Source organism: Heterodontus francisci, chromosome 22, assembly GCF_036365525.1.
Source record: "Heterodontus francisci isolate sHetFra1 chromosome 22, sHetFra1.hap1, whole genome shotgun sequence".
Taxonomy (NCBI): Eukaryota; Metazoa; Chordata; class Chondrichthyes; order Heterodontiformes; family Heterodontidae; genus Heterodontus; species Heterodontus francisci.
This window is the reverse complement of record NC_090392.1, coordinates 53,261,749-53,277,881: the sequence shown is the minus strand read 5'-3', so window position 1 is coordinate 53,277,881 and position 16,133 is coordinate 53,261,749. Positions and strand designations below refer to the sequence as shown.

Below are 16,133 nucleotides of genomic sequence, written 5' to 3'. Positions count from 1 at the left end.
CTAGCCAATTTCTGATCCAAAGCACTAATTCACCTTCAATCCCATACTTCTGTATTTTCTGCAATAGCCTACCGTGGGGAACTTTATCAAACGCCTTACTGAAATCCATATAGACCACATCCACGGCTTTACCCTCATCCACCTGTTTGGTCACCTTGTCAAAAAACTCAATAAGGTTTGTGAGGCACGACCTACCCTTCACAAAACCGTGCTGACTATCACTAATGAACTTATTCTTTTCAAGATGATTATAAATCCTATCTCTTATAACCTTTTCCAACATTTTACCCACAACCGAAGTAAGGCTCACAGGTCTATAATTACCAGGGCTGTCTCTACTCCCCTTCTTGAACAAGGGGACAACATTTGCTATCCTCCAGTCTTCCGGCACTATTCCTGTCGACAATGACGACATAAAAATCAAGGACAAAGGCTCTGCAATCTCCTCCCTGGCTTCCCAGAGAATCCTAGGATAAATCCCATCTGGCCCAGGGGACTTATCTATTTTCACACTTTCCAAAATTGCTAACACCTCCTCCTTGTGAACCTCAATCCCATCTAGCCTAGTAGTCTGTATCTCAGTATTCTCCTCGACAACATTTTCTTTCTCCACTGTAAATACTGAAGAAAAATATTCATTTAACACTTCCCCTATCTCCTCCGATTCCACACACAACTTCCCACTACTATCCTTGATTGGCCCTAACCTATCTCTAGTCATTCTTTTATTCCTGATATACCTATAGAAAGCCTTAGGGTTTTCTTTGATCCTATCCGCCAATGACTTCTCGTGTCCTCTCCTTGCTCTTCTTATCTCTCCCTTTAGATCCTTCCTGGATAGCTTGTAACTCTCAAGCGCCCTAACTGAGCCTTCACGTCTCATCCCAACATAAGCCTTCTTCTTCCTCTTGACAAGCTCTTCAACTTCTTTAGTAAACCACGGCTCCCTCACTCGACAACTTCCTCCCTGCCTGACAGGTACATACTTATCAAGGACATGCAGTAGCTGCTCCTTGAATAAGCTCCACATTTCAATTGTGCCCATCCCCTGCAGTTTCCTTCCCCATCCTACGCATCCTAAATCTTGCCTAATCGCATCATAATGTCCTTTCCCCCAGCTATAATTCTTGCCCTGCTGTATATGCCTGTCCCTGCCCATCGCTAAGGTAAACCTAACCGAATTGTGATCACTATCACTAAAGTGCTCACCAACTTCTAAATCTAACACCTGGCCGGGTTCATTATCCAGTACCAAATCCAATGTGGCATCGCCCCTGGTTAGCCTGTCTACATACTGTGTCAGAAAACCCTCCTGCACACACTGGACAAAAACAGACCCATCTAAAGTACTCGAACTACAGTATTTCCAGTCGATATTTGGAAAGTTAAAGTCCCCCATAACCACTACCCTATTACTCTCGCTCCTGTCAAGAATCATCTTTGCTATCCTTTCCTCTATATCTCTGGAACTATTTGGAGGTCTATAGAAAACTCCCAACAGGGTGACCTCTCCTCTCCTGTTTCTAACCTCGGCCCAGACTACCTCAGTAGACGAGTCCTCAAACGTCCTTTCTGCCGCTGTAATACTTTCCTTGATTAACAATGCCACACCCCCCCCTCTTTTACCATCTTCTCTGTTCTTAGTGAAACATCTAAAGCCCGGAACCCGCAACATCCATTCCTGTCCCTGCTCTACCCATGTCTCTGAAATGGCCACAACATCGAGATCCCAGGTACCAACCCATGCTGCAAGCTCACCCACCTTATTCCGGATGCTCCTGGCGTTGAAGTAGACACATTTTAAACCAAGCTCTTGCTTGCCAGTGCCCTCTTGTGTCCTTATAACCTTATCCCTGACCTCACTACTCTCAACATCCTGCACACTGGAACTACAATTTAGGTTCCCATCCCCCTGCTGAATTAGTTTAAACCCCCCCGAAGAACACTAGCAAATCTCCCCCCCAGGATATTGGTACCCCTCTGGTTCAGGTGAAGACCATCCTGTTTGTAGAGGTCCCACCTACCCCAGAAAGAGCCCCAATTATCCAGGAAACCAAAACCCTCCCTCCTACACCATCCCTGCAGCCACGTGTTCAACTCCTCTCTCTCCCTATTCCTCACTTTGCTAGCACGTGGCACGGGCAACAACCCAGAGATAACAACTCTGTTTGTTCTCGCTCTAAGCTTCCACCCTAGCTCCCTGAATTTCTGCCTTAAATCCCTATCTGTCTTCCTACCTATGTCGTTGGTGTCTATGTATACCACGACTTGGGGCTGCTCCCCCTCCCCCTTGAGGATCCCAAAAACACAATCCGAGACATCATGTACCCTGGCACCTGGGAGGCAACACACCAACCGTGAGTCTCTCTCGTTCCCACAAAACCTCCTATCTGTTCCCCTAACTATGGAGTCCCCAGTGACTAATGCTCTGCTCCTCTTACCCCTTGGTAAGAAGGCCTCCCGGAGCCTCCTGCTCAATTTTACGCCACCACCACCACCCCCCCAACACCACCATCCGTCTTGTTGGGGTGGTGTAAAATTCCGGCGATAGTGTCTCCAGACGCAAAGTCTGGAAACAGGTGTGACCGAACACCACTTTATCAAAATGAGTAACATTCAAACATCATTGTCTAACAATGGCCACATATTCAGAGACATTATATGAAAATACCAGGGAAGAGCAACTTTGGTCATCTGACAGAAGCCAAGCCTGATAAGGTTTCTTTGAAAAGAGACTTTTCTATGCAGAAAGCCAGCCAGCCAGAGGCTGAGAGAGAACTATTCCAGACAAAAAAAAGACCCACCTGAATACCCTCTTAAAAACTACCAAGAGGAAGAGACAAAAAGGTGACCATGGAAAAACTACCCATCTGAGAAACTAAAACAGGATCTTCATCATCAGACTGTAACTGAGATTTAATCACAGAAGTCTGGAGCCAAGCATCCATCCACCTGAAACTCTCCAAAGCTTGACTTCAGTGAACCAGAAGAAAAGGAAGAACAGGCTGTACCGTGTAAATTTTCCTCCCAGGAAAATGAACGAGGTTTCATAATGAACACTTTTTTTAAAACACCTCCCTAAATACATGCTACCTTTTATTCTCTATCTTTTCTTGTGTGTGTGCATGTGTGTGTATGTGGGGTAAAGTTGCGAATCTTCTAGGTTTTTTTGTTTAATAAACATTTATCTTTCTTTAAAACTATGAGGAAACCTGTAATTTGTCTGTTTATTGACCACTAAAATGTTCAAGGGTTAAAACACTCTTCTAATAATAAAACATTGTCTGTGATCAGTTGAGAGGTGAAAAGAGAAACCACTATTATCATTTCCCACCTGTCCATAACAGATTTGAGAGTTCTGGTTGTGACTGCCAAGTTATTGGTCCAGAAGCTTAAAAGAAGGAAATGACAGCACAAAATATCAAATACATTATGTTGGGAGAATAACAGTAAATAGAGCAATTATCACAGAGGCATGTATAGTGGCATACAGGCATAAGCTATGCAAAAACAGCATGATATTCCCTCCTTGCCAAGGAAGTAGAAAGTTTTCTTTGAATGTGGTTCAAAGGTCACATGCCGTATGATGGAAATTCTGAAAGAAGTCAAGTCTCTCTGATAGATTTGATGATCCAATGTCCGAAGAAGATTGATCTGCAGTACTTCACAGCACTGTTAATGATCAAATAGGCAGCCCGTGCATTAGTGTAACCAACAGAAATAGACCCATGACTGAGGGCTGAGATTCTGCCTGCTTAGACTCCAGGCAACCCTGCAGGCCAAAGCTGTAATCATTGATTCTGTCCTGTTGGAGAAATATCTGGAAACTTGATATTGCTCTGGTTTTAGTTGGTTAAACTCCCTGCAACTAAGCTTTCTGGAATTAAGTAACTAGGATGCGTCCCTACATGGCAAGAAAAAGTGCAGGCAAACTGAAACCATACACATTTCTTAGTGGCTTTGAAAGAAGACTGCTAAACACAGCAATGGATTTCTACAAAAGTCAGAGAGAGTGCAGGTTTCTATGTATGTCAGGCAGGCGAATGGGTTTCTGTGTGCCTCAAATAAAGTGGTGGAGTTTGCTTTGTGTCAGCCAGAGCAATGGACTTCTGTGTGCACTGGACAGTAATGCCCTACTGTATGCGCTAGACAGTGACGGGTTTCTGTGTGAGTTAGATAACAATGGGCTTCTGTATGTGTGTTAGACAGTGATGGGCTTCTATGTGTGTGTTCAATAATGATGGGTTTCTGTGTGTGTGTCACACAAAGCAATTAGTTTCCAAAAGCGAAATACTGCAGAATCTGGAAATCTGAAATAAAAATAGAAAATGCTGGAAATGCTTAGCAGGTCAGGCAGCATCAGTGGAGAAAGAAACAGAGTTAACGTTTCAGATTGACGACCTTTCATCAGAACAGTAATGTTTCCAATACTTGGCAGACCAAAAAAGTTGCTAACTTAGGTGCGTACAGTAATAAACCCAATGGGCTGGCTTTGACAGATCCCCCCTGATATCAGGGGTTGTGGTGGGGGGGGGGCCTGAAAATTCCTCTGGGAGAGGTCAGTCATGGGCCTCGATGCCGTGAAGGCATGGCCTAATATTGCCTGTGGCGATGAGGCCTTGTGGAGGCCCCCCCGCCGCTCAGCGACAGGAGCACCATTAACATACGTAAATAAATTTAATGAAGAAATTAATTAAACTTCCGCTCCCACCATCCGTCCTGGAATGATATTGGTGCCGGTGGCCAGCACTCCCGCGCCTTCAGATCCCCGTCCAGAGATCCGAGACGGCACATTGGTGGGGAGTGGGGAGCAGGTAACTTTCTCTGTGCGGGAGGGGGGAGCAGGGTCAAACTCATCTCATCGGTGTAGGGGATAGTGGGAAGGGGTAAAGTGTAAAGTTGATGCACTTTGGGGGGAGTGGGGGGAAAGGTCAGGTGGACAGGGGAAGTGTTTTGGAAGGGAGAGGGCAAGTAATTAATTTTATGGTTTTTGGGGGGTGGGAGAGGGGCAATTACATGGATTTAATTTTCTTTTAAATTTACCTTTAAATAATTAAATTGAATGTTCGGGCTCGAGACCCTTTGAAAATGGTGTCAGTGCCTATGCAAAGGCAGCTGAGGCCATTGCCAGGGCGGACAGCAAGCCCCTTCCACATCATCGGGTGGGAGGTCCACCCTGGCAATTTAAATGAGCCACCACACTTAATATTGCGCGGCTCCGTGATGTGCGGCCCGCCTGGGCGGACCGCCATTGTTTACATCCGGCGCCGACGTATAAATTACAGCCCAATGTGTCAGTAAATTTTCTCATCAATATCATTTAACAAAACAGTACATTAATTTAACAAAATTGATCTTTTTCAATTTCTTTAAAAAATATATTCAACCTGTACACGATAGAAGGCACAACAGTAGAAAGACTTCAGTACAGGATGTCTATCTGTATTATGTTGTTTATATTGCAAGCCTACATAGAAACTAACCACTTAAAATAAGTACAGTGGAACCATGTTTAATTGCTATAATGAAAGGGATTACCTGGTGAATAATGAAAACTGATGGATAATGAAAAGACCCAAATTCCGCTGATAACTGATTACAGCTTTAAACTTGGAATTTTCTGCCTCTCCCCACTCATCCAAATGGGTACACCCAGCAGCTCTCCTTTGATATTATCAGTAAAATCAGTTGACACTGATCCATTGTTTGTCCAGTAGTCGAAGTCATAGATGTGTATGGAAGGTGAAGCTGTGACCTGTTAAATCAGCTGATGGTATAACTATTGCAGCACAAGCTCATAGAACCGATGCTGCTGATTAGCACTCACTTCTTCTGCTCTTAACTAATTAAAAGGGGGATAATCCAGGTATTGTTCTCATTTTTGAATATAGAGGAGTCAGACACAGAGCACTGATCTAACGAGATGGCATCCAAAATGGCCCAAAATTAGGAGTGTGTGTTATACATATATTGTGAATACACTTGATGAAGATGCACCATAATCCTCTCTGATTTCTAACCTCCAACCTCTCTTAGGAGTGAGGTGGGGGGGGGGGGTGGGGGGGGGGGGAGTGATTCTGACTTTTGATAATAGTGTAAAATGAGCAATACTGAACGAGAAAATTGAAGGAAAAAAATCAGGTGAGGTGTGTAACAGGCTTTCAATTCAATATCAGCCATTTTACACCATTGCTCAATGTTAAAATCACCCCCACTGTCCAGGTTTTTATCTGTCTATTTTATCATTACTATTACAGTCTGCTCTTCTGAATACTCCTCTTTTGGTCCTCCAGTCCTGTAAATACATTATTCCCACACACTTCTTCCTCCCTGCATACTCCTTGTGTTGAAATCAAGGCTCATTACATAGTCTCTCCTACATAGAAATATAGAAAATAGCAGCAGGAGTAGGCCATTCGGCCCTTCAATCCTGCTCCGCCCTTCATTATGATCATGGCTGATCATCCAACTCAGTAACCTGTTCCCGCTTTTTCCCCATACCCTTTGATCCCTTTGGACCCAAGAGCTATATCTAACTCTTTCTTGAAATCATACAATGTTTTGGCCTCAACTGCTTTCTGTGGTCGCGAATTTCACAGGCTCACCACTCTCTGGGTGAAGAAATTTCTCCTCAAGGTTCACCCCGTATCCTTAGACTATGACCCCTGGTTCTGGACTCCCCCACCATCGGGAACATCCTTCCTGCATCTACCCTGTCAAGTCCTGTTAGAATGTTAAAGGCTTCTATGAGATGCCCCCTCACTCTTCTGAACTCCAGCGAATATGATCCTAAACGATTCAATCTCTCCTCATATGTCAGTCCCGCCATCCCAGGAATCAGTCTGGTAAACCTTCACTGCACTCTCTCTATAGCAAGAACATCTTTCCTCAGATAAGGAGACCAAAACTGCACACAATATTCCAGGTGTGGCCTCACCAAGGCCCTGTATAATTGCAGCAAGCCATCTCTGCTCCTGCCGTTAATTATTTTCCAGGACCTCAAACCATAGCACCCTTTATATTCCTCAGCCTTTCATTCCTTCTACTGTCTTTATTTCTTGTAAAATTCAAATTTGGTGTTACCTAATCTCTCTCTCTTCATTGCTCTATTCAACTCTGCTAGTGTCCTGCTCTATGGGACGGAGCCCTTCAGCAATGTTTCTCAACCACCATGAACTGAAATGTTACAATTTGGACTTAGTCCTAAGGTCACAGCACTTAGTGGTGGTTTTTGCTTCCTTTGTCCCTAAAATCTAAAAGTGAAAGAAAATACTGTTGCATTCTCTTATGATTACAGATAAGTTGAAATTAGGGGTGCTTACTGTTACACTAATGTCTTTCTCTTTGTACGCTGTATCAATCGTCACAGGGGGAACTTTTGCTTCACCTTCAGGTATTTTTGTTCGTATTGTCTGCAAAAAGTGAATAATTATTCTGATCATTCAGTGCAAAACAGAGATCAAAGCAATTGTGTTGCTAGAACGACAATTCATTATAGTTTTTCTTTCAGTTTAAATGAACTAGTTGGCAGTTATTCAAAACTTACTTCAAGAAAATCAAGAATAATCGATGAATGATTTCAAGAGGAAATTGGATGGGCACTTCAGGGAAATAAAATTACAGGCTACAGGGATAGAGCCAGGGAATGGGACTGATTGGACTGCTTTGCAGAAAGCCAGCATGGACCTGATGGGCTGAATGGCCTCTTTTTGTGCCGTTATCATTCTATGCTAACTTGAGTTTACATAGTGCCTTATTGCGTCTCTCAGAAACATCTCAAAGCACTTCATGTGGAATAAATTGCTGACTTATGGTGTTAGTTAAGGGAAGTTTGTTGGCCACAGCACTCGATAAACCCCTTGCCTTCTCCAAATCGTGCCATAAGAATTTCAATGTGCACCTGAAAAGGCAGGCAGCACCTCAGTCTAGCATCTCATCTACAGGATCATACCTCCAACAATGCGAATTCTCCCAGCATTGCAGTGTCTAGTTTATGTGTTCAAGTCCTGGAGCAGGGCTTGAAATTAATCTGCTCAATAACAAGTGAGAGTGCGGACTACTTAGCCAAGTTGATGTTTAATACTTTAACTACTACAGTGGGGCGGTACAGTGGCGCAGTGGTTAGCACTGCAGCCTCACAGCTCCAGCGACCCGGGTTCAATTCTGGGTACTGCCTGTGTGGAGTTTGCAAGTTCTCCCTGTGTCTGCGTGGGTTTCCTCCGGGTGCTCCGGTTTCCTCCCACATGCCAAAGACTTGCGGGTTGATAGGTAAATTGGCCATTATAAATTGCCCCTAGTATAGGTAGGTGATAGGGATAGGTGGGGATGCGGTAGGAATATGGAATTAGTGTAGGATTAGTATATAAATGGGTGGTTGATGGTCGGCACAGACTCGGTGGGCCGAAGGGCCTGTTTCAGTGCTGTATCTCTAAACTAAAAAGTTCTGCTATTTGTTCTGGTGCAACAGTGAGAATAGCCATTGTGGTTTCAGGATGTTCGCAGATCACTTTTCCTTCACATTACACTTTTAGTCCTGTGTTTTCCCCTGTACGTTATGGGTGCTTAATTCTTTTCCCGCATAACTAAAATATGCACACATCTTTTCTTTGCCACTCCTTGACCAAATCTTTTAGTGGCCTAGCTGAAAATTCTAAAATATAAATTGGGCACCGACAGCCCAAATAAAAATCCATTATTGCCACTTTGCTTCTGTTTCTCATGATGTGGAGGCACTAACTACTGCTGAAGATTTCAATAAGCAGTAAAAGAACTATCAGAACTCAAAGTACCAGGCCTTCCTCCTATTATGTCCTTAGCTCCAGGGAAAGGCGGCACACCCAAACATACCAAGAAAAAGTACAGAAACAATTTCACTATTTTTGATGTTTTACTGGTGCCCATAGGTTAAAGTAAGATTCAGTACAATGTATATATGATCAGTGTTTTACATTACAGCCATGATTTTCCTGTTTCTCTCTCTCTTCATAGAGTAGAATCATAAATTCTTACATCATATAAGGAGGCCAATCAATTGTGCTTATGCTGGCTCTTTAAAAGAACTGTCTAATTTAGTCCTACACCCAAACTTTCTCCCCATAACTTTACAAATTAGTTCTCTTCAAGTACATGTCCAATTACCTTTTTTAAGTTCCTAAGGAATCTGATTCCACCACCTATTGAGGTGATATATTCCACAGCTTAATAAACCTCTGTGTAAAGAAATTTCTTCTCATTTTCCCCTCTAATTTTTTTTGCCATTATCTCTGGTTACCAATCCACTTGTCAACGGAAAAGGTTTCTTACTACTTGCTCCATCAAAATCCCTTATAATTTTGAATACCTCTATCAAATTTCCCTTAAACTTTCTCTGCTCTAAGGAGAACAAACCCAATTACTTTAGTCTTATACAGCACTGAAACAGGCCCTTTGGCCCACAGGGTCTGTGCCGACCATCAACCACCCATTTACACTAATCCTACATTAATCCCATATTCCCTACCACATCCCCACCACCTACCTACACTAGGGGCAATTTACAATGGCCAATTTCCCTATCAACTTGCAAGTCTTTGGCTGTGGGTGGAAACTGGAGCACCTGGTGGAAACCCACGCGGTCACAGGGAGAACTTACAAACTCCGCACAGGCAGTACCCAGAATCAAACCCGGGTCGCTGGAGCTGTGAGGCTGCAGTGCTAACCACTGCGCCACTGTGCCACCCCGTTTTGCCACATAACTGAGGTCTTTCATCCCTAGTATCATTCTAGTAAATTTCCTCTGCACCCTTTCTAAGGCCTTGGGATCCTTCCTGAAGTGTGATGGCCAGAATTGTACACAATACCCAACCAGAGATTTGTAAAGTTTTAGCATTACTTCCTGTTCTTTGTAATCAATGCCCCAATTTACAAAGCCAGGTATTTTTTCCAAAAATATACTTCATTCATAAAAAAATGCAAAAATACATTAGAAACAGTTCTAAACAGTTCAAATTTCACATTTTGGGAAGTACAATAGAGATCAGATTTCTTTGATACAGAAAACATGAAGTGCCTCACAATTCTTGCCATTCCATTTTAAATGCAATGTACATTGGCATTACCTGGTAAAAAACATTTTGGTGTATACAGCCCAAGGGGTTTTACACAGGTTCCAGACCCTCAGTATACGATGGCGGGAGGACCTTACACAGTGACCTTTCCCCATTGAACCTTTGCTGCAGCTGTCCAAGCTTTAGTGCGTCCCTCAGCACGTTGTCCTGGATCTTGGAATGTGCCAGTCTGCAACACTCAGTTGTGGACATCTGTTTGCTCTGGAAGGCCAGCAAGTTTCGGGCAGACCAAAGTGCATCTTTCACCAAGCTGATGGTCCTCCAGCAGCAGTTGATGTTTATCTCAGTGTCCCTGGGAACAGCCTGTAGAGCATAAAGTCCTGTGATACAGAGCTATTTGGGATGAACCTCAACAAAAACCGCTGCATCTCTTTCAAGACCTGCTTTGCAAAGGCACATTCCAGAAGGAGGTGGGCAACAGTCTCTTCCCCACCACAGCCACCTCGAGGGCAGCGTGCCGAGGCAGTGAGATTCTGGGCGTGCAGGAAGGATCTGATGGGGAGGGCCCTCCTCACCACCAGTCAAGCTACATTTTGGTGCTTGCATGAAAGTTCTGGTGATGAGGCATTCTGCCAAATGACTTTGACAGTCTGCTGGGGAACCACCCGACAGGATCCACCATCTCATTTTTCCCGTAGGGCCTTGAGGAGATTCCTTTCAGACTGATGGATTGGTGATTGGCCAGGTATAGCATATGCTTTCTCAACCACCTTAGCTACTTTCAAAGATCTGTGAATGTGCACCTCCAGGTCCCTCTGCTCTTGCAATCCTCTTCAAATAGTATCATTTCGATTATACTACTTTTCTATGTAGTTTCTCCCAAAAGTTGCATCTGCCATGTGTATTACTTGTTCATTGGATTACTCTATTATTTTGCTGTAAAATGCATAAATTCTCATTATTGATGGGTCTTGCTTTTCTGAGTTAGATAATGTGTAAATCCATCACTGTACAGGATCTGCTAATATGCAAATCATGTTTCCTTATTTTGTCCAACTGCAGTTGTTTTTCCCTTTTACCCACCCAAATGAGCTGAGAATGACGGAGATTAATTCCACATATTAAAAATAATGAGTTAGATTAATACACAAACCAAGCTCATTGTCATCAAATGATAATTCATTTTTGCATGTTCAATATTCTTTAGTGCTGCATCAGGTATGCACAGAGCAGTCTAGTGACGCTACCCGAAACATCATATGTTGGCACGCAGAGTATTAGCATGTAGTTTATGCCAATGATTTCCCACATGGTGAAGTCCTGATCGCAGACTGAAGTCTAAACAATCCTTTGATTTCAATCTCAGAGACTCTTAGTAGATTGTAACACTTCTGTCTTAGCACAAGTGTCCGATTAGTGCAACACAGTGTCCTGTCTTGGTGAAAGGGGGAACTGAGATGAGAAAAAGGAGTGAGGAGTCAAATCTTACAATTCCCAGAGTCTGATTTAAAACAAACAGCTTCACAGCTCATTTCAAAAGGGATATTCAGAGGCCAAACCTTCTAATCAAACTGAAATCATAATAAGGAAATTCATGTAATTTGTGGTGAATGGACTGTAATTAAAAATGATTGCAGTCGAAACAAATGTGTATTTGAAGTTATAATGCAAATGGAGCTTTAGAAATAGAAGTAATGCCAAAAGACTCACAGTACTGGGTTTGATCTGCATTTTAACACTGCATTTCATGGTGTAGAAGATACAGTGTGAAATAGGTACTACTATAAACAACATTACTGCTTACTGAGCAGTAAGAGACCTCAGACTTTGTACAGTTGAAATTCTTGCCGATGAAGATGCTTTCCATGCAAATTCAATACAAATAAAGACATAATGAGCTCTTTGAACTGCCTGTTTTTGCACCTCATTCTTGCTAAATGCAAAGTGCACTCATGAAATGATAGCACTGAAGGCCATCAAGGTTTTCAGATATCTGGATGGGATCTCTTAAAGGTACATTGTCCTTTATCTTCCCTATTACAAAATGTGGGAATAGCTTTCAATGCAGCTGTATCGCAAAGTTTTATACCACAGAACAAAGCAAATCAAAGAAGGTACGCCAGGAAGATCAGATGGCACCAGAGCTAGGTAGCCTGTATTTATGCTGCCACTGGCATAAATAATTATTTTGCCACTAACTATATCTATAGGCCCTGATAAAAGTACCAGGGATGATGGAGGAGCACTTCCTCCACAGGCTTGGGTTCATTCAGCAGGGAGGCTGTAGCCAAGCTGTGTCATTTGGTGCAAGGAGATTTGGTTAATTTTCACAATAGGGAGGGCTTTGCTAATGGCAAAGTCACTACTGCCCTCAACTTGTACACATCAACCTACTTCCAAAGCAAGATAGGGATCATCTATAATATCGGCCAATTTGCAATCCAATGCCGATTGACTAATTCAATGGAGCAGTAGATGAAAATGTGCAACAGGGGCAGATCAGAGCTGTCCAATTTCACCACACTATTGGATTTCTCCAAATAGTCATTGATGGTACTCAATTGGCCATTCAGACAGCAGGTTTCTGTGCCTCCTCTGGCACTGCCACTTGTTTCTCCTGACCTGTGGACTGTGACTCAGTCTGTGCTCCTCCTCAAGACTGCAAGCTTCATTCAACATGGAGTGCATAGTTATGGGTGTTCATGAACATTGATGAGACTAGCATAGGGTTCTACAAGCTGCTCTTCTAAGGCTTACAACAACAGAAGAGGAAGTGAAGTATGTTACAACATTGTATCCAAGAAACACCTTCAAGTAGAGGCTGCATGGCAATATGTGTGATGTTGTTGTGGGTGTACACCTGTGTATCCTTGCGTGAGTAGTGTGACAAAATATAACAGGAACATGATATACTAACTCCATGGTTAAGGAGGCCTCTGGCTTTGTCTTCCCCTAATTCCTTGATGTTCTCATAAGCAAGGATATCTAAGATGGACTCCTCAAAAGGAGTCAGTGGATATTATTTTGGGGCCCTGCTCCAGTTTGTGTTAGTTTCCTTTTTATTATGTCAACTTGTCATGCACGGAAATGTCATTTTTGACTTCTGTAAGCTTAAGGAGGACATGATAATGAATATGTACCAACATGCACATCCTTTGTGTCAGTAACTGAACATGCATCATTGCAGTTAGCGTGTGTTAAAAGGATATTCCTAGTGAAGTCCCATTAATTTTTTTTTATTCGTTCATGGGTTGTGGGTGTTGCTGGCTAGGTCAGCATTTATTGCTCATTCCTAATTGCCAATGAGAAGGTAGTGGTGAGCTGGCTTCCTGAATCACTGCAGTCCATGTGGGGAAGGTACACCAACAGTGCTGTAAGGCAGGGAGTTCAGGATTTTGACCCAGTGACAATGAAGGAATGGCGATATGGTTCCAAGTCAGGATGGTGTGTGGCTTGGAGGGGAACTTGCAGGTGGTGGTGTTCCCATACATCTGCTGCCCTTGTCCTTCTAGGCGGTAGAGGTCATGGGTTTGGAAGGTGCTTTCTAAGGAGCCTTGGTGCATTGCTGCAGTGCATCTTATAGATGGTACACACTGCTGCCACTGTGCGTCGGTGGTGAAGGGAGTGGCTGTTGGTGGATGTGGTGCCAATCAGGTGGGCTGCTTTGTCCTGGATGGTGTTACGACCAGGTGAGGAAGGGGTCTCAGGCTCCCCTCTCGCCCCTTTCCTGGTTTGGCTGTAACAGGGTTTAATTTTTAAAACACAGTGATTTTAGCTTCCCCTCAGTGAGTCCTTGCTCACTGCTCTCTAACTGTGATTATAAAGGAATCAATCAGACAGGCTTTCTCAGGTTTAAACAAGAAAAGTGTAAGTTTATTAACCTTAACACTCTACCTCAGTTAAAACTACTAAAAGTACGCAACACAACCACGCTGGCATGCATATGCGATAAACACACACACAAATAGATACAGAGGAGGAAAAAGAGTTAAAGGGGGAAGGTTTGAAGTAGTAGATGGAATTCAGTTACTGTTTTTTTGTTTTGCTGTGAAGTCTTTGATTGAAGTTAAGTCTTGCAGTTCTTGTTGGGGCCCAGTGCACACTTTCAAACATGTTTTGTTGGCACTTGAAGGCTGCAGGGGTCTTCTGTCTTGAGGCTTAAGTTGCTTCTGTGGGTCCCTGGTACTATGCATGAGAGAGAGAGACAGAGAGAGAGAAAGAGACCTTGCTTCTCTTTGGCCTTCAAAATTGCAGTCTGTCCCCAAAACTTTTCTGCGATGCACAATTCAATCAATTCCTAGGTTGGCCAGCAGGTTAGTCATGTGACTAGCTCTTTGACTGAAACAGCATCGCCTGTGAGGATTGTTGATTCTTCAAAGCTTACTTGACACACTCAGTGGCGGGGGCAGGGGGCAGGGGGAAGGTGGTGGAGTGCTGGCTCTTACACAAAGACTCTCAATATCTTTTGATCATCACTATTGACAAAACCCATCTGGCTAATTGAATCAGGGAGCACTCCCATTGCCTCTCTAGGCAACTGTCTCTCAGAATACAAATGTGCAGCCATTTTTTCAGTCACTGCTCTGTGGTCTTTCTAAACAAGCTATGTTCAATGTCCAGTACAAGTTCAAATAATGTTCCATATGCCAAAATTAATATGTTTCCATTTGGCAGGTTTCCGTCACAATGGTGTCGAGCTTCTCGAGTGGTGTTGGAGCTGCAGCCATCCGGGCAAGTGGACAGTATTCCATCACACTCTTGACTTGTGCCTTGTAGATGGCGGGCAGGCTTTGGGAAGTCAGAAGGTGAGGTACTCGCCGCAGGATTCCTAGCCTCTGGACCAGTTCTTGCAGCCATGATATTTATATGGCTACTCCAGTTCAGTTTCTGGTCAATGATAACCCCTAGGATGTTGATAGTGGGGGATTCAGTGGTCGTAATGCCATTGAATGTCAAGAGGAGATCCAATGTAAGTTGCAGCTTGTATGTGTGCCATGCTGCTATATGGCTATGCACACTGAGCATTCAAAAGACTTTGAATGTACTTTGTGGCATACACAATTGGAGTAGATGGTTGTACTTTAATATAGGAAAATGTGAATATCATTGGTTGGCATCCTATCTACAAAAAATGATGGACACGCAGCAAACAATCCATTTAGGTGGGGTGTCTTCTCTTGGTGCACCTTTGCTGATGGGTGTGAAGGTCAATCCTTGAGATGCAGTGTCTGCCACAAGTGTTGCACATGAAGCTGCCAAGTGACGCTGTGAGTTGTTGTTTTTGATGTTGGCACCTGTGGCCAAGCTGCTGCAGCAAATTGTCATTGTGATAGTGCACACCTGTCCACAGGATGTGTTGCCATTTCCCTTTTCACCAGCTAATGACTCCCAAGTGCGATAGTCGACACTTAGAGCCTTCATGACACGTTTGCAAGCATCCTTGAAATGGAGCTTTGAGTGCCCCACTGGTCGTCTGACCCTGTCTACCTCACCATACAGAATGTCCTTGGCTACGTGACCGTTTTCTATCTTGAAGACATGTCCAATCCACCTCAGCCACCTCTGCTTGATTAGTGCCAACACACTTGGGAGCTCTGCCTTTGAGAGGACTGCCGCATTTGTGATTTTGTCCTTCCAGGATACACCCATAATGTGCCATTTCCTCAGATCTCCTATCTCTAAACGGCGGCACAGTGGCGCAGTGGTTAGTACTGCAGCCTCACAGCTCCAGCGACCCGGGTTCAATTCTGGCTACTGCCTGTGTGGAGTTTGCAAGTTCTCCCTGTGTCTGCGTGGGTTTCCTCCGGGTGCTCCGGTTTCCTCCCACATGCCAAAAGACTTGCAGGTTGACAAGTAAATTGGCCATTATAAATTGCCCCTAGTATAGGTAGGTGGTAGGGAAATATAGGGACTCGTGGGGATGTGGTAGGAATATGGAATTAGTGTAGGATTAGTATAAATGGGTGGTTGATGTTCGGCACAGACTCAGTGGGTTGAAGGGCCTGTTTCAGTGCTGTATCTCTAAAACTAAAACTAAAAAAACTAAAACTAAACATATTTGGAGCTAGGTCCCCTTGTCATGCAAAG

General features: G+C 43.6%; 1 protein-coding gene across 3 annotated transcripts in view; it reads right to left on the bottom strand.

The window, feature by feature from the left end:
• Positions 1–16,133, bottom strand: part of LOC137381373 (fibrous sheath CABYR-binding protein-like) — a 71,829-nt gene that overhangs the window by 36,449 nt on the left and 19,247 nt on the right. For 2 of the 3 annotated variants that reach the window (XM_068053857.1, XM_068053859.1), the window contains one exon: positions 7,323–7,412. In XM_068053857.1, the coding sequence (XP_067909958.1) occupies positions 7,323–7,412 (90 nt within the window). Of the gene's footprint in view, positions 1–7,322; positions 7,413–10,097; positions 10,296–16,133 lie in introns of those variants that run through there. The other variant, XM_068053858.1, reaches the window with a different exon arrangement.